General features: G+C 43.8%; 1 protein-coding gene and 1 pseudogene across 1 annotated transcript; one reads left to right on the forward strand and one right to left on the reverse strand.

Moving 5' to 3' along the window:
• The first annotated feature begins 414 nt into the window (after positions 1-414).
• Positions 415-1,048, forward strand: LOC128592429 (40S ribosomal protein S7-like). Its single transcript, XM_053600354.1, has one exon. It carries the CDS (start codon positions 444-446, stop codon positions 1,026-1,028), a length of 585 nt encoding a protein of 194 aa, XP_053456329.1. The 5' UTR covers positions 415-443; the 3' UTR covers positions 1,029-1,048.
• Positions 1,049-1,912: 864 nt separating this feature from the next.
• On the reverse strand, positions 1,913-2,793 carry LOC128592428 (40S ribosomal protein S2-like; annotated as a pseudogene).
• Positions 2,794-18,572: the final 15,779 nt, after the last annotated feature.

The following is an 18,572-nucleotide window of genomic DNA, read 5'->3' on the forward strand; positions in this document are numbered from 1 at the left end:
AGACATGGATTCATTAGGAGACAAAATGAAGTACTCAGATGCTTAGAACTTATAGTGGAAACATTTGAATATAAGAAATGTAATGTGGGGCGGTGCCTGTGGCTCAGTGAGTAGGGCGCCGACTCCATATACCAAGGGTGGTGGGTTCAAACCCGGCCCTGGCCAAAATGCAACAACAAAAAAAATAGCCGGGTGTTGTGGCAGGTGCCTGTAGTCCCAGCTATTCAGCCTAGGAGCTGGAGGTTGCTGTGAGCTGTGACGCCATCGCACTCTACCGAGGGCAACAAAGTGAGACTCTGTCTCTAAAAAAAAAAAAAAAAAAAAAAAAATGTAATGTGACAGAGGCAAAGACCTAAAAAAAGAGCAAAGCTGTTTTATGAGCTGTCTCTTTAACATCCTCCCAACTACCTCTTCCTCAGCCGGCTCCCTGCAAGGAGAAGGCCATGTTCAGCTCCAGTGCCAAGATCGTGAAGCCCAATAGCAGGAAGCCGGACAAGTCTGAGTCGGGCATTTCCCAGGCCCTGCTGGAGCTGGAGATGAACTCGGACCTCAAGGCTCAGCTCCGGGAGCTGAATATAACCGCAGCCAAGGAAATTGAAGTTGGTGGTGGTCGGAAAGCTATCATAATCTTTGTTCCCGTTCCTCAACTGAAATCTTTCCAGAAAATTCAAGTCCGGTTAGTACGGGAATTGGAGAAAAAGTTCAGTGGGAAGCACGTTGTCTTCATTGCCCAGAGGAGAATTCTGCCTAAACCAACTCGAAAAAGCTGTACAAAAAATAAGCAAAAGCGTCCCTGGAGCCGCACTCTGACAGCAGTACACGATGCCATCCTGGAGGACCTGGTCTTCCCCAGTGAAATTGTGGGCAAGAGAATCCGTGTGAAGCTGGATGGCAGCCGACTCATAAAGGTGCACCTGGACAAGGCCCAGCAGAACAACGTGGAGCACAAGGTTGAAACTTTTTCTGGTGTCTATAAGAAGCTCACGGGCAAAGATGTTAATTTTGAATTCCCAGAGTTTCAATTGTAAACAAAAATGACAAAGTATATTCACGGTTAAAAAAAAAAAACAAAAAACATCCTCCCAACTTTCTGGGGAATTGAAAACGGCATCACCACCCAAGGCCAGTAATCAGAGGGATAGGGGAGTGCCCTTTGTTTCTTGTACCATAAGAGATGGCTCAACAGAATTGTGCAGCAGTCACAAGATTGTCTTTGCTCGAGGTGGTGAGAAGGAATACTAAGAAAGGGGTTTGAGGGTGGCACCTGTGGCTCAAGGAGTAGGGCACCGTCCCATATGCCGGAGGTGGCAGGTTCAAACCTAGCCTCGGCCAAAACCAAAAAAAAAAAAAAAAAAGAAAGGGGCTTCAAGGGAGTTGGGATGGAAGCCTCACTTGCAGAACCAGGAAATCTGGAGAGCACATAAGAATGTGGGTATAGCCAGGCATAGTAGTGCACTCCTATAGTCCCAGCTACCCAGGAGGCTGAGGCAAGAGGATTGTTCAAGACCAAGAGTGCGAGGTTGCCATGAGCTATGATACCAGGGCACTCTACCCAGGGCCAGGGTGAGATTCTGTCTCAAACAAACAAGAAAAAAAAAAAAAAGGAGTGTTAGTATAAAGCAACCTGTGGTAGTAACCAGTGACCAATAGAAAGAGACAATAATCAAGGACCAATAGAAAAGGGCGGCCCAGAAAGGCCAATGAAGAACTTGCAGCCCATTTCCAGTGGAGAGGGTATTTATACCCTCCATGGCCTTTAGGTCTCTGTCTCTTTCAACTTTTTTCCTCTATAAAGGGAACCCATTTCCAACTCTCTTTGGAAGTGCTCTGAATTTTCTCTTTGTTCTTTCTAAATAAAATTTCTCTCTTTTTTTAAAAACTTAATTCACTTTATTATTCTTATATAAAAATGCTATGTTGTAGCCACTTCTGGAGCCTGGGTCCTCTGTGTGGAGACTCTGATGTGGATCATGACAAGACGGGCAGTGAATTCCTGATAAAAAGACTTGGTGAATACTGTCTCTTTCCAGAGGTCAAGAGTGAGACAACTATAGGCCTTGGAAATGTCCTCAAAAGTAGCCATGGCGAAGTTGCCCAGGGTGGTAGCGCAGCCCCCAGTCGGGGTGTAGCAGTCATCCATGCCAGCCAGTAGCAGCAGCTTCTTAGGCACAGGCACTGAGACAGTACCACCAGTTCCTCTAGGAGCAGTGATGAGACGTACCAGCACGAGCACCAGCAGCCTGTCACCCTGCAAGGACCAATGTGGAGCTTGCTGATCTTGTTCCCTCAGTAGCCTTTAAGCACTGGAACAATAGAGGGTTTGACCAGGATGATGGCCCCTCGGATGGCAGTGGCTACTTCCTGGGAGTACTTAACACCCAGACCGACACGGCCATTGTAGTCCCCAATGGCAACAAAGGCCTTGAACCTGGTCCACTGGCCAGCGCAGGTCTGCTTTTGCACTGGCATAATCTTCAAAACGTTATCCTTGAGTGCTGCCCCCTGGAAAAAGTCAGTGATCTCGGATTCCTTGATGGGCAGGGAGAAGAGATAGATCCCTTCAGGGATTTGATCTTTGTGTCCTTGATCAGGCGGCCAAGCTCGGTGACCAGCATCCACTCTGTCCTGGGCCTTGGCTCTGTGAGCTCCACAGCCTTGGGCCCTGATCCAGACCACAGCTGCAACCTGGCCCCAATGCCACTGCTGAAGCCTCTACAGAAACTACCAGGGCCTCCCATTCCAGGGTCCCCAAAGCCTCCCAAGCCCTTCTGCTGCACCAGCGTCATCTGCCATTTGGTGTTTCGTCAGAGAAGCAGCAACATTTCTCTTACACTGAAACTTGTGCAGGTTACATTTAGTTTCTATCCACGCTGCCTATGCCATTCCAGTTTTCAATTTCCACTAAGTTTTACTTCCCATTACGGCCATACCTCAGTTGAACTTTCTAGCTCAGCTGAGTAATTCAACTAGGGCAACTGGATTTGAGGAAGTGGATCCCCAAGCCCCAACAATGGGGGTCTCAAGACCAACAACTGTAGTTAAATAGCCATATCCTGAAGTGGAAACCATCCCCCCTCCACTCTCCCAAAAGCCCCATATTTCTGCTTATAATTAGGACATGGTACTTTAAGATGAGTGTCTGATACCTTTTTCATTTGTCAGCAAATCTATTAACTTCTCTTTCCTTCTCCTCAGACGACTCATCTTCATTCTTTGGCTATGAGGACAAATACCCAACTGTCAGTAAGACAACATTTAGTTGAATATTCACACTTATGAGGAACCAACGTGTAGGCAACAGCTGGAATTGTAGATCGTTACAGGTTATCAATTTCTTTGATAATGCACATCCCTTAAGAAGCTTTGCTATTGGCAATATTATTTTGCAAGTAAAGAGCAACTTTTGGTAAAGGTTCAGACAACACTTAGGTACAAACTATCCATTGATTTAAATAGTAGCTGCATTTCTAGAATCTTCAATACATATTAAGACCCTATGCAAAAAAGTTTTTTGTGCTGGTATGTGGGTAGAGAATTCAGATAAGGCACAAAAGGGATGGATTCTCTACTTTATGAGGACTGAGGCCACAAGATCTGCTTTCTAGGTGGTTCACCCACACAACCAGCAAGTTGGTGCTGGCTGTTGGTAGAAGGTCTCAGTTCCTCCCTCCACAAGTCTGCTTGCATGTCCTTGCAATATGGCAACTGGCTGCCTCTAGAGTGGCAACCCAAGAAATACAGAAGGCACCAAAAAAAGTGTGCATATTTTAAGAGATATGGAGAAGAGATAGATCCCTCCAGGGATGTAGCAGTCATCGATGACAGGCAGCAGCAGCAGCTTCTTAGGCACAGGCCCTGATTGTGTGAGGAACCTGCCCAGGGCTGGTGTTAGTGGAGGACCAAGGCTGGAGGGGACGGTTGAGTGTGAGCCATGTACACATATCTTAAAAGTAATTGGGGGACTGAAATTAAATTTGTAATGCTCAAGTCACATTTGACTTCTGCAATTACAAGAGGTGCTCAATATCACTTGTATTCATCTTCTGTTATCAGTATATTTTGCATATTGGCTGAGTACAGTGGCTCATGCTTATAATCCTAGCACTCTGGGAGGGCAAGGAGGATGGATTGCTTGAACTCATGAGTTCAAGATCAGCCTGAGCAAGAATGAGACTCCATCTCTGTTAAAACTAGCTGAGTGTTGTGGTGGTTGCCTGTAGTTCCAGCTACTCAGGAGGCTGAGCCAAGAGGATCACTTGAACCCAGGATTTTGAGGTTACCGTGAGCTATGATGCCACATCACTCTACCCAGGGTGACAGGGTAAGACTATCTCAAAAAGAAAAGGAGGCTCGACACCTGTGGCTCAAGCCGCTTAGGCGCCAGCCACATACACCTGAGCTGACGGGTTCGAATCCAGCCCAGGCCCATCAAACAACAATGACAGCTGCAACCAAAAATTAGCTGGGCATTGTTGTGGGCACCTGTAGTCCTAACTACTTGGGAAGTGGAGGCAGGAGAATCGCTTGAGCCCAGGAGTTGGAGGTTGCTGTGAGCTGTGATGTCACGGCACTCTACCCAGGGCGACAGCTTGAGGCTCTGTCTCAAAAAGAAAAAAAAAAAAGGAAAAAGAAAAGATAGTATAATTTGCATATCACAATTTTAATATAGTCTTTTCCTTTCTGAAAATGTGCATACATTTTTTTGGCACCCTCCGTAGAGGGCCAGAAAGACGCTATCTTTTTTGTACAGCCTCAAAAGTCACATAACATCACTTCTGCGACATTCTTTTCCTTAGAAGAGAGACTGGTCCACGTTCAAGGGGAGGGGAATTAGGTTTTATGCTTTGAAGGAAGGTGGGTCAATAAATTTTCAGATATGTATTAAAACCACAACAGCTCAGATAACTCAAAACTGGGTTTTCACCTACTTGAAGTCCACCCCCAAATTACATGGGACGTGGGGTAAATTTTAGTACATGGGATGATCCCACATATTATAGGATGTCTGATGCCCTACAACTTCTGCCCTATTCCACCAAATGCCAGGAGCATAGGACTTCTCTACCACTGTGAAAACCAAAAACATCCCTACATTTCCATAATTCCCTCTCTTGAGAACCACAGTAATGGGTAACTGAAAATTTGGGACAAGGAAGCCACAAAATCAGACCCAGACATTATGATTCCTCTAGCAGAAGTGTGCAGAAAAGTCCCCCAATTACTTTTAAGGTATGTGTACATTAATTAAGGTATGACTCACACTCAGCCGGGATCCCCTCCAGCCTCGGCCTTCCAGTAACACCAGCCCCGGGCAGGCTCCTCACACAAGCTAAGCTCCGTGGTGGTTCAGGTCCTTTGCGCCTTTGCAGGTCACTAGAATATTCTTCTTTCTCCCTTATGCCTACATCAACTCCCCATTCTCAGCGCTTGTGCAAAAAAATCATTTTTTCCTCAAAGATATCAGATTCCTCTTGAAGCACAATTTGCTCAATTTGAGCACTTAATAATAGTTTTTAGTTATAGACCTGTGTGATTATTTCACTTCTGTCTCTCCTGTACAAATGTAAGCTCAATGATGGCAGATAAGGGAAGAAGACAAAGAAGGGAGGGAAGGGGAGAAGGAAGGAGGAAATGAAACTTTTGCAATAGCCACAGAGCTAGGCAGCCTCTGATAACACAGGAAGTTTACTATTCCTTTTGGGCTCTCTGAATGAGGGGCCCCACACAGCCCTGGATAGAAAGATAGAGTGGGAAGGACCCAGTCCCTGTTGAAATATTGGTGAAGCTATATATCTGACCGTGCCAGCATACACATAAAGAGGCATATTAGTTCCCCAGGTCGCAATGAAAAGCCACAGCTGCTAATCGTGGTGTTGCTAGGTTGTTCTGCAGAGCATGATTTTCTGTTTCAATTACTGCAGTGCTGGTGATTTAGCAGCCAGATCATCTGAGAGATGCTCCTAAGAGGTTAGGCTATAAGGCTGATAGGAAAGAGAGGTCCTGGGTTTCTCTCTCTCAGCATTTCCTTTTGCCGTCTACCCAAATAGGCTCTGCAGTTTAGGCTGTGGCCAGATTGTCACTGTGGGTCAGTGGGGCTTGTAGAGGAAATTAATGTGGGGCCTTAGTGAATACTGGGCATTTGCCATTACTCTAAAGCAGGGCTGGGCAGTCTACAAGAAACCTTCTGATCACTGCTAACATACAGCATTTATTGTGCAGAGATGTGCTTCCTGCCAGGCTTGCCTAGACACGATCTCACTTTTAACTTCACAACAGCCTAGTAGTTGCTAATGTTACCATCACCCCATTTAACAGCTGAGTTGACAGAGGCTCAGAGAGTTTTTTAAAGAATTTGCTTAACGTTAAAGAGCTGGAACGCAGTGCAACAGGAACCTGACCATTTGATTATTTAGCCTGTGCTCTGAACGTTACCTAGTTCTGCTAATCCTTGCCTTCCCACCAGCCAGAACTGACACTTCCCTCGCTTCTCATCCTTATTCACTGGTTCTTCCCACAACCCCCCTGAAAGCTTTGGGGTGACTTCCAATATGTGGGGGACACTGTCCAAGCTTGCAAGTGGTGAGGGAGAGTGGAAGGAAGGCACATTCTTCCATCCCCTGGAGAAACCCTAGGTGAGAATGCAGGTGCAATCTCCACTTTACTGCCTTGCCTTGGAGACGTCTTACGGCTTCTGGCATTCTGCACTGGGGGCTGGAGAAATTCTGTAACTTCCCAGAGGACAGAACTTGCATGTGGATCTGTCATATCAAGCTCTTCCATCCTCGGAACCCTCCACAGAGTGCCCTTGTGTCTGTTTCTTACTTTGAATGTTCTGAGGCTAGTTGCCAGCTTCATGGGGCACAGATGGCAGTTACTCAGTCTCCTTGACCCCTGAACCATGCATGGACTTGGTAATGCCCTTGAAATCTGTAGTCTAGTTGTGACTCCCAACTTCTGCTCCTCCAGATCTTCCACGCATAGTATAATCCTCTAATTTCTGTATTCAATTATTTTCCATTTGGAATTCCCAGAGTAGTTTTTTCCTAAATCCTGACTGATACACCCTCCAAGATCCCTGAGATCCTGACCCTGGACCTTTTCCTTCTCTTTCTGAGGCTTCCTCTTGGTCTTCCTAAAAGTCAGACTTTCTCTCCCTCTCTCTCTTTGTGATTCAAGTTGGGTTTTGTTCTTTCAAAATGTTAAGACTCATCCATCACATATGTTATCTCATTCAATCCTCCAAAAGCAAGCTTTTAAGTAGGTATTATTGGTCCCATTTTGTAAATGGGAAATTGGGGGTAAGAGAGGTTCAGTGGAGGACTCTGCTAGCTCTAGGGTAATTTGTATACATTAGAAGACATTTCTTATTGGAAGGCGAATTTCAAAACAGCACCCACTCTGCTGGATGACAAAAGGCATCCGTTCCCCTGGGCCAGAGCTTAGCCTGGTGACGAGAGCAGTCCCTGAAAGCACATGTTGTGAGAATAAGATGGAGTCAGGCAGGCTGGGTGGATGTGACACAGCCAGTCTGGTCAGTTTAGGTCCTGCCTGACCTTCACCCCTCCTCCTCATTCTTACCGTTTTTGTAAATTTAGCTCCCACCCTAAAGATGCCTATCTTGAGTTGTTTCAGCGGATTAATTTAGGAGATTAACTTTTGAATGGAAATGTTGTAATAGGCCATTGAGGTATGCTGTTTATTATTTAGAATAGAGGTTGGTGTGGTCTTTGCTTTGAACTTTATGTATAAAACTGTAATTTAGGGAATGGAAGAACAGAACAGTCTTGGAGAGGTTACTCTCCCTGTTCTCCAGAATCCTGGCTTTCTGACAAATAAAGTTTGATGAACCTAACCCCATCTCTGCATGTTGGCTGACAGTGACAGGCAGCTGGACCTTCTTTGTCCGATAACATCCCTATATATCCTCTTGTTGGGTCATAAAGGACAAGACCAACTTGCCCAATGTACTCGCATAGTAGTCTCAGTTAAGCATGTCACCCGAGGTCGCACAGTTTCAAGGGGTTGGACTCAGTTCCAGTCCCATTCTCTCCCTTTCTCTGTTACCTTTCTCTTTCTCTCTTTTTAAACAATTGTACGGTGTCACAGAATGATAATCTAATTGCTACTTAGCATCTGCATCTCCTGTGTTGTTGCTTCATGTTTAATGTCTCTGTGCATGTATTTACTGATTCCTCTTCTTAGAGCCTGGTACAGTGCCCACCTGTGCAGTGCCCACCCTGTGCAGCTACTCAGTAAGTGCTGCCAGAATGAATAAATGAATGTGCTGTTCCCTCAACTAGATTGTAAACATGGGACAGCTGGGACATGTGGTTTATTTCCCTTTCATATCTCTATGCCTGACATTATGCATTTTATACATTATCACTCAATAAAGAGATCTTGCCAATGGTGAGGCTGACTGTGTGCTAAAAGTGCTAGCAGAATTCATGCTATTGTGTCATGGAGTTTATTTGAGAAAAGTTCCATGGAGGGTGTGGATCCTGACTGAGCCTTGAAGAATATTTCCAGAGAGAAATGGGAAGGGCATCTGACACTGAAGGGATGGCCACCTTTAGGGCAAGAAATGAGGAAATGCATGGTGGGTTTAGAAAGAGCAGTCAGGAGGTTGGCCCAGGGAGAAGAGAGGATGTGTGTCGGGGGAGTGGTTGGAAATAAGATTGGCTGAAATTAATACCAGTCGCACAACCAGCCCCACCATATGCAATTAACCCAGACCTCTGTTTACAGAGGGGAATTTGAAGCAAAGGCCACAAAACCAATACATCACAGTTCCCCAGAGACTCCAACCACAACCGATGACATGAACAACCATCGGTGTTCTTCAACTCGAAGAACTTGGAGAGACTGATAGCCATAAAAGACATCCTGTAATTAAAACTGCCAGCCACTATCCATCTCATATTTCAGGCTCTTGGGGAAAGTGTGGGCAGTGGGGAGGAGGTGGGAAGGAGGTGCAGAGTGGGACACGTTTTACAAACTCTAACTGGCTCCAAAAATAGTGCATCATCGTGTGATCCTGCTTCTGGAAGTTTCTCCATTCTTTGTGTCCCATGGTATCTCTGCTGATCCCCCTGTGTGCTCAGGTCCACTGCTGTCCTTCCCCTGCTCTGCTATGTAGCTCCAGAGAGGCTGACACTTGGAGACTGGTTTTCCAGGATCCCATTTCACCGAAGTGCAGCCATTTGGACTCACTGGTTGGGAGAGAAGGGATGAGGCAGGGCACTTTACTCTGCTTTATGCTCAGGTAACACCTTTGGGGCTAGTTGCACCCTCCCTCCTGCTGCTCTTGCTCCCAACGACAGACCAGAGTTGCGAAAGTTACAGGTTCCACTAGGTGATCTGGGTGTCCGTTCCCCTCTGGCACCTCTCCCCTCTGTCCCTGCAGCCTAGGAGTGGTGGAGTTTCCTCCACTCGTCTTGCTAAGCCCTGATGGCCCTCAGCTCTTCCATCACCTGTGGACCAAGTCCTTCTACTGAGTTGTCTCTGTTTTAAACACTAAGAGTGGAATTTTGTTCTCTTGATAGAAACTGGACTGATCCAGCCTTACTGGTGAGGTTTGAGTGTGCTGTCTCTGTCAGGATCTTCTGGTCACAAGTATAAATAGTAAGAATTTGCTCCTTAATTCTAAAGTGTCCTGTTCATTTATTTTCCTCAAATCAACTTAAAACTGGGTCCAGCATCCACCCGTTTCACCGGCTGGAGATCCCTTGTCAGGCATTACTGGAATTTACCCAGCCTTCAGAGAACAGGCAGGAAGGTCCTTGATCTACTGAAATGTCCTATTACTGTCATTTTAACATTTACCGAATGTTACCGTCATTCCTCTCTTTACGACCCCACTGTCAAGTTCAAGTTCTCCATCACTTATCAGAGACTGTTTCTGAGTGGGCCACAGAAATGTCCCTCCCAGTGGTTTTCTCTGCCCATGAAAGCCTTGGCCATGGAGAACCCTGTCGACACTCTCAAGGTCATCATTTTTACTGTCCAGGCTCCCCAGCCCCCCTTGTCAGAGATCAGCTCTTTCCCAGGCACTGCATAGGAAACCCCATCCCTGTCCCAACAGTCTGTCTCCCAGGGCCAGGCTTGCTGCTCCTGCTCACTCCCAAGTCCTCCCACCTGACACCCATCCAGTCATTCCCCACCCCATGGGCCCACAAAAGAAGCTTCTGCTAGAGGGCTGCAGGCTGGGCAGTGGCCACAGACACATTCCATTTGGCTCTCAGAGTACTTTTTAACATTTTAAAAATTATTTGGAACATTTAAAAAAATCAGCAAATTTTGCAGAAAACCCCAAACTTCCCTATACTGTTGAAAAATCAGAAAAGGCTAGCCCTAGTGATTTCATATACTTCAGTGCCAAGAATCAGACAGACCTGAGTAGCATGTGTCTCTTGAAAAGGGGCCCTCTCTCCCGGCGTGGTGGACCTGCTTGCCCCAGGCAGCCCCTGGGTCAGCTCCAGGTTAGCTCTTCAGAACAACAGTTGAAGCATTCTTCCCTGGTGCTGAGTTCCAGCACACAAGAGCTCCGCTGGCCCTGAAAAGTGGAAGGATAAGTCCCTCACATTCTGTGTGGATATGTGTGATTATTTTATTACTGCATTTAAAAACAAAAAGACATAACTTCTCAAACTGGTTAGCTCATTACTAAAGTATACAGAAAACCCAATCTGTATTAGTTTAATGAGAAAACAGGAATTTATAAGAACATAGGGCTATCTCTTGAGCCCTCAGGGGTGAAAACATATAAGGGTCTCAGGAAGGAACCAGAACCAGCTCTTAGGCTCGGTGCCCATAGTTCAGTGGTTAGGGTGCCAGCCACATGCACTGCAGCTGGCGGGTTCAAACCTGGCCCAGGCCTGCTAAACAACAATAACAACTATAACAAGCAAACAAACAAACAAAAAAAAAAAAAAAGAAGAAGAAGAAGGAAAAGGAAAACAGAACCAGCACTTAGAATGTCTGGATTGTCGTTCTAGCTCTCATCTCTGCTCCTATATATCTACTTCCTTCTTTTCCTCTCTATCCAGAAGTTTCTCTTTTGCTTCTCAGTGAAAGATCCCTCCACCCCCCCACCCCCAACTACCAGCAGGTACCCCAAGAGAATGATTCTTTCTTACTGGGTTCTACTTCAAAATTCCTAGGGAAGCTCTTCCCCTAAGTGGCCTGAGGTGATCTGTGAAAATGGTTTGCTATTCATTTGACTCAGAAAGCCCCACAAAGTCATGCAAGTCAAGAGGTTCAAATCTTCGTGTTCACTTTAAGAACACATGTAAAGGCTGGGTGAGGTGGCTCACGCCTGTAATCCTAGCACTCTGGGAGGCCAAGGAGGATGGATTGCTTGAGCTTACAAGTTCAAGATCAGCCTGAGCAAAAGTGAGACCCCATCTCTACTAAAAATAGAAAAACTGAGGTAAAAGGATCGCTTGAGTCCAAGAGTTGGAGGCTGCTATGAGCTATGACACCACGCCACTCTACCCAGGGTGACAGCTTGAGACTCTGTCTCAAAAACAAAACAAAACATGTGAAACTGCCCAGGCCATCAAGGGTATACATATATGAAAAGCCACCAAGTACCTGAAGAATGTTACTTTAAAGAACCAGCGTATATTATTCCAACATTACAATGGTGGAGGCGGTAGATGTGCCCGGGCCAAACGCTGGGGCTGGACACAGGGTCAGTGCTAAAAAGAGTGCTGAATTTTTGCTGCACATGCTTAAAAATGCAGAGAGTAACGCTGAACTTAAGGGATTAGATGTAGAATCTCTGGATATCAAGCATATCCAGGTGAATAAAGCACCCAAGATGCGTTGCCGAACTTACAGAGCTCAGAGTCACATTAACCCAACATGAGCTCCCCCGCCACATCTAGATGATTCTTACTGAGAAGGAACGAATTGTTCCCAAACCAGAAGAGGAAGTAACACAGAAGAAAAAGATATCCCAGAAGAAACTAAAATTTACAGCACTGGAATAGATGTAACATAAAATAAAAGCAAATAAGAGTAAAAAAGAAAAAAAATTCCTAGAGAAGGGACTCTTCTTGACCCAGCATGGATCTAGAGCTCATTGCAAACCAGTCATCTACAGTGACAGGAGTGACTGCATGTTATCACATGTTACCAAGTGGCTGCTGAACAAAGGAGGTGCAGTCGTTAAGGGGAGATTATTGTGAGTGGCGCAGACACTCAGAACATATCTGCTATTGTTACCAGATGAAGAGGGTCCAACCACCTGTTACTGTCAACCAACATGCAGAGATGGGGATAGTTTCATCAAACTTTGTCAGAAGGTCGAGATTCTGGAGAACAGTGAGAGTAGCCTCTCCAAAATTGTTCTGTTCTTCCATTCCCAAAATTATAGTTTTATACATAAAAGTTCAAAGCAAAGACCACACCAACCTCTATTCTAAGTAATAATCAGCATACCTCAGTGACTTATTACAACATTCCAATTCAAAAGTTAATCTCCTAAACCAATCCACCAACCCCTCAAGCTAGGCATCTTTAGGGTGGGAGTCAAATTTACAAGACGGTAAGAATAGGAGACAGCGGGTGAAGGTCAGGCAGGACCTAAGCTGACCAGACCAGCTGTGTCGTGTCTGCCCTAGCCTGCCTGACTCCATCTTATTCTCACTACAGGTGCTTCTTTCACTATGGGTGACATGGAGTAAATAAAACCTTTCCACTCTCCACCCAACCCTGCATGTACCAAGGGTGGTCTGAGAACCTGGCACAGAAAATGGCACTGCAAGCAAGCCATGAAAAATTCATTAAGCGCCTGCCTCTCTGAAAGGGAAGCAATGCCAAGCTTCATTCATGCTCATCATTAATTCAGTCCCAGGCTGGACTCTTTGGCTCAGAGCTTTCAGTTTAAAACAAATGAACTTGGATGTACAGTCAGCCCATGGTTGTCTGCAGGTGATCTATGCTGACGCTGGCTTCTCTCCGGCAAACCCTCCTTTCAAAGTTATTACCAGTTAACAGATTCTACACAGCCCTAACTACCCCATGGAGAACATTTGGGGCTCCGGATTTGCAGTTAGCACCTTTCTCTGCTTAATTACAGCATTATGGATATCTCTGCACCCTCTGTTTATTTTGCCCATTGAGAAGCTTGCTGAAAGCCAAGTGCCACCTGCCTGGCTCCAGGGAAGGTTAGAGATGCAGCCCTTTCATCCTGCAGAGATAAGCTGTCCACCCTGGGGGAGCAGGGGCTGGGAGGATTGGGTGAGCACCAGGTGGGAATCTTGGCTCTGGGTTCCCTGCCTTTCCAAAGTCAAGTCTTTCTTTTGTGCTGCTTTTGTGCTTCGCATAAAAATAGAAGCTCACATTACTGAGTTCATATTATGTGTCTGTCACTTTGCTTGGTGACCAGCCTCTAAGAGGCCTCCCTATGGTCCTTGACTTCTGGTACCCAAGGACACAAGCTGACCTGTGCTCACAGTGACCCAGAGATGACCTGTGTAACTAATAGAATACTGTAGAAAGGACAGTGTGTGACTTCTAAGGTTAGGCCATAAAAGACATTGATGCATCTGCCTTAACCTCTTGGATAACTTGCCCTGGGGGAAGCCATCCGCTCTGTTGTGAGGGCACTCAAGCAGACTTCTGGAAAGGCCTATGTATAGAAGATGCCCAGCATCAACTTGCCAGCCATATATGTGAGCTGCCTTGGAAGTGGATGCTCCAGACCTGGCTAAGCATTCGAATGATTCCAGTTCCTAATTTTTGAGTCCTCCAGCTGTGGCCCCAAGATGTTATAAAGCATAGCTAAGTCGTCCCAACTGTGCTCCATCTGAATTATCCACTCAAACTATGAGATGTATTAAATGATTTTTATTGTTTTGAGTCATTAGCTTTTGGGAGAGTTTCTTACCCAGTATAGTTGACCCTAGAACAACATGGGTTTGAACTGCACAGGTCTGCTTATATGCAGAATTTTTTTCAACAAAAGCTACACCAAATGTGCCTCCCTTGCACCTCCTCTGTTTCTTCTGCCTCTGCCACTCCTGAAACAACACCAGCCCTTCCTCTTCCTTCTCAGCTTACTCAGCATGAAGATGATGAGGATGAAGAACTTTACAACAATTCGTTTCCGCTTAATAAATAGTAAACATCTTTTCTCTTCCTTACGATTTTCTTTTTTTTTTTTTTTTTTATTGTTGGGGATTCATTGAGGGTACAATAAGCCAGATACACTGATTGCAATTGTTAGGTAAAGTCCCTCTTGCAATCATGTCTTGCCCCCATAAAGTGTGACACACACTAAGGCCCCACCCCCCTCCCTCCATCCCTCTTTCTGCATCCCCCCCAATAACCTTAATTGTCATTAATTGTCCTCATATCAAGATTGAGTACATAGGATTCATGCTTCTCCATTCTTGTGATGCTTTACTAAGAATAATGTCTTCCACTTCCATCCAGGTTAATACGAAGGATGTAAAGTCTCCATTTTTTTTAATGGCTGAATAGTATTCCATGGTATACATATACCACAGCTTGTTAATCCATTCCTGGGTTGGTGGGCATTTAGGCTGTTTCCACATTTTGGCGATTGTAAATTGAGCTGCAATAAACAGTCTAGTACAAGTGTCCTTATGATAAAAGGATTTTTTTCCTTCTGGGTAGATGCGCAGTAATGGGATTGCAGGATCGAATGGGAGGTCTAGCTTGAGTGCTTTGAGGATTCTCCATACTTCCTTCCAGAAAGGTTTTACTAGTTTGCAGTCCCACCAGCAGTGTAAAAGTGTTCCTTTCTCTCCACATCTACGCCAGCATCTGCAGTTTTGAGATTTTGTGATGTGGGCCATTCTCACTGGGGTTAGATGATATCTCAGGGATGTTTTGATTTGCATTTCTCTAATATATAGAGATGATGAACATTTTTTCATGTGTTTGTTAGCCATTCGTCTGTCGTCTTTAGAGAAGGTTCTATTCATGTCTCTTGCCCATTGATATAAGGGATTGTTGGCTTTTTTCATGTGGATTAATTTGAGTTCTCTATAGATCCTAGTTATCAAGCTTTTGTCTGATTGAAAATATGCAAATATCCTTTCCCATTGTGTAGGTTGTCTCTTTGCTTTGGTTATTGTCTCCTTAGCTGTACAGAAACTTTTCAGTTTAATGAAGTCCCATTTGTTTATTTTTGTTGTTGTTGCAATTGCCATGGCAGTCTTCTTCATGAAGTCTTCCCCGAGGCCAATATCTTCCAGTGTTTTTCCTATGCTTTCTTTGAGGATTTTTATTGTTTCATGCCTTAAATTTAAGTCCTTTATCCATCTTGAATCAATTTTTGTGAGTGGGGAAAGGTGTGGGTCCAGTTTCAGTCTTTTACATGTAGACATCCAATTGTCCCAACACCATTTTTTGAATAGGGAGTCTTTCCCCCAAGGTAAGTTCTTGTTTGGTTTATCGAAGATTAGGTGGTTGTAAGATGTTAGTTTCATTTCTTGGTGTTCAATTCGATTCCAAGTGTCTATGTCTCTGTTTTTGTGCCAGTACCATGCTGTCTTGAGCACTATGGCTTTGTAGTACAGACTAAAATCTGGTATGCTGATGCCCCCAGCTTTATTTTTGTTACAGAGAACTGCCTTAGCTATACGGGGTTTTTTCCGGTTCCATACAAAATGCAGAATCATTTTTTCCAAATCTTGAAAGTACGATGTAGGTACTTTGATAGGAATGGCATTGAATAGGTAGATTGCTTTGGGAAGTATAGACATTTTAACAATGTTGATTCTTCCCATCCATGAGCATGGTATGTTCTTCCATTTGTTAATATCCTCTGCTATTTCCTTTCTGAGGAGTTCATAGTTTTCTTTATAGAGGTCCTTCACCTCCTTCGTTAGGTATATTCCTAGGTATTTCATTTTCTTTGAAACTATGGTGAAGGGAGTTGTGTCCTTAATTAGCTTCTCATCTTGACTGTTATTGGTGTATACAAAGGCTACTGACTTGTGGACATTGATTTTATATCCTGAAACATTACTGTATTTTTTGATGACTTCTAGGAGTCTTGTGGTTGAGTCTTTGGGGTTCTCTAAGTATAAGATCATGTCGTCAGCAAAGAGGGAGAGTTTGACCTCCTCTGCTCCCATTTGGATTCCCTTTATGTCCTTGTCTTGCCTAATTGTATTGGCTAGAACTTCCAGCACTACGTTGAATAGTAAAGGTGACAGAGGACAACCTTGTCTGGTTCCAGTTCTAAGAGGAAAAGCTTTCAGTTTTACTCAATTCAGTAAAATATTGGCTGTGGGTTTGTCATAGATAGCTTCAATCAGTTTTAGAAATGTGCCACCTATGCCTATACTCTTCAGTTTTCTAATTAGAAAAGGATGCTGGATTTTATCAAATGCTTTTTCTGCATCTATTGAGAGGATCGTGTGATCTTTATTTTTGCCTCTGTTAATATGGTGGATAACGTTTATGGACTTGCGTATGTTAAACCAGCCTTGCATCCCTGGGATGAAGCCTACTTGGTCATGATGAATGACTTTTTTGATGATAAGCTGTAATCTATTGGCTAGGATTTTGTTGAGAATTTTTCCATCTATATTCATGAGTGAGATTGGTCTGAAATTCTCCTTTTTGTTTGGGTCTTTTCCTGGTTTTGGTATCAGGGTGATGTTTGCTTCATAGAATGTGTTGGGGAAGATTCCTTCTTCCTCAGTTTTTTGGAATAATTTCTGCAGAACAGGAATAAGCTCTTCCTTGAAGGTTTGATAGAATTCTGGAGTGAAGCCATCTGGACCAGGGCGTTTTTTAGTTGGAAGATTTTTTATTGTTTCTTTGATCTCAGTGCTTGAAATTGGTCTGTTCAGGAGCTCTATTTCTTCCTGGCTGAGTCTAGGGAGAGGGTGTGATTCCAAATATTGATCCATTTCCTTCACATTGTCAAATTTCTGGGCATAGAGTTTCTGGTAGTATTCAGAGATGATCTCTTGTATCTCTGTGGGATCAGTTGTTATTTCCCCTTTATCGTTTCTGATTGAGGTTACCAGAGATTTTAATTTTCTATTTCTAGTTAGTCTGGCCAATGGTTTATCTATTTTATTTATTTTTTCAAAAAACCAACTCCTTGTTTCATTAATTTTCTGAATGATTCTTTTGTTTTCAATTTCATTGATCTCTGATTTGATATTGGATATTTCTTTTCTTCTACTGAGTTTAGGCTTAGATTGTTCTTCTTTTCCAATTCCATAAGATCTCTTGTGAGATTGTTGATGTGCTCTCTTTCTGTTTTTCGAATGTAGGCATCTAAAGCGATGAATTTTCCTCTCAAAACTGCTTTTGCAGTATCCCACAGGTTTTGGTAGCTTGTGTCTTCATTGTTGTTATGCTCAAGGAAGTTAATGATTTCCTGTTTTATTTCTTCCTTCACCCATCTGTTATTCAACAGAAGATTGTTTAATTTCCATGCCTTTATGTGGGGTCGAGCATTTTTGTTAGAGTTGAGTTCCACCTTTAGTGCCTTATGGTCTGAAAAGATACAAGGTAAAATTTCAATTCTTTTGATTCTGTTGATATTTGTTTTGTGTCCCAGGATATGATCAATTTTGGAGAATGTTCCATGGGGTGATGAGAAGAATGTATATTCTTTATCTTTGGGGTGGAGTGTTCTGTATGCGTCTATCAAGCATAGTTGTTCTAGGGTCTCATTTAAATCTCTTATATCTTTGTTTAATCTCTGTTTAGAGGATCTGTCCAGCTCTGTAAGAGGTGTGTTAAAGTCCCCTGTTATGATGGTATTATCAGATATCATATTGCTCAGACTGAGTAAGGTCTGCTTCAAGAATCTGGGAGCATTTAAATTGGGTGCATAAATATTTAGAATCGAAATGTCTTCTTGTTGTAGTTTTCCCTTGACCAATATAAAGTGACCATCTTTGTCTTTTTTGACTTTAGTTGCTTTAAATCCATATGTATCTGAAAATAAGATTGCAACTCCTCTTTTCTTCTGAATTCCATTTGCCTGAAAAATTGTCTTCCAACCCTTGACTCGGAGCTTTAATTTGTCTTTTGAAGCCAGGTGTGTTTCTTGCAGACAGCAAATGGATGGCTTGTGTTTTTTAATCCAGTCAGCCAATCTATGTCTCTTCAGGGGGGAATTCAAGCCATTAACATTTATTGAGATAATTGATAAGTGTTGTAGTATTCTATTCCTCTTATTTTGTGAGAGTCCATTGCTTAGTTTTATCTTTTGCATCAGTGTGGAGGTTAGGTTCTGTCCTTTTTCTGAGTTCTTACTTTGCTGCTGATCCATTGTGGTGGTCAGTGTGCAGAACAGGTTGAAGTATTTCCTGTAGAGCTGGTCTTGTTGTGGCGAATTTCTTCAATGTTTGTATATCCATAAATGATTTGATTTCTCCGTCAATTTTGAAGCTTAGCTTAGCAGGGTACAGAATTCTGGGCTGAAAATTGTTCTGTTTAAGTAGATTAAAGGTAGATGACCATTGTCTTCTTGCTCAGAAAGTTTCATTAGAGAAGTCTGAAGTCACTCTGATGGATTTGCCCCTGTAGGTCAACTGGCGCTTACTCCTGGCAGCTTGCCC

Source organism: Nycticebus coucang, chromosome 8 (genome assembly GCF_027406575.1).
Source record: "Nycticebus coucang isolate mNycCou1 chromosome 8, mNycCou1.pri, whole genome shotgun sequence".
Classification (NCBI taxonomy): domain Eukaryota; kingdom Metazoa; phylum Chordata; class Mammalia; order Primates; family Lorisidae; genus Nycticebus; species Nycticebus coucang.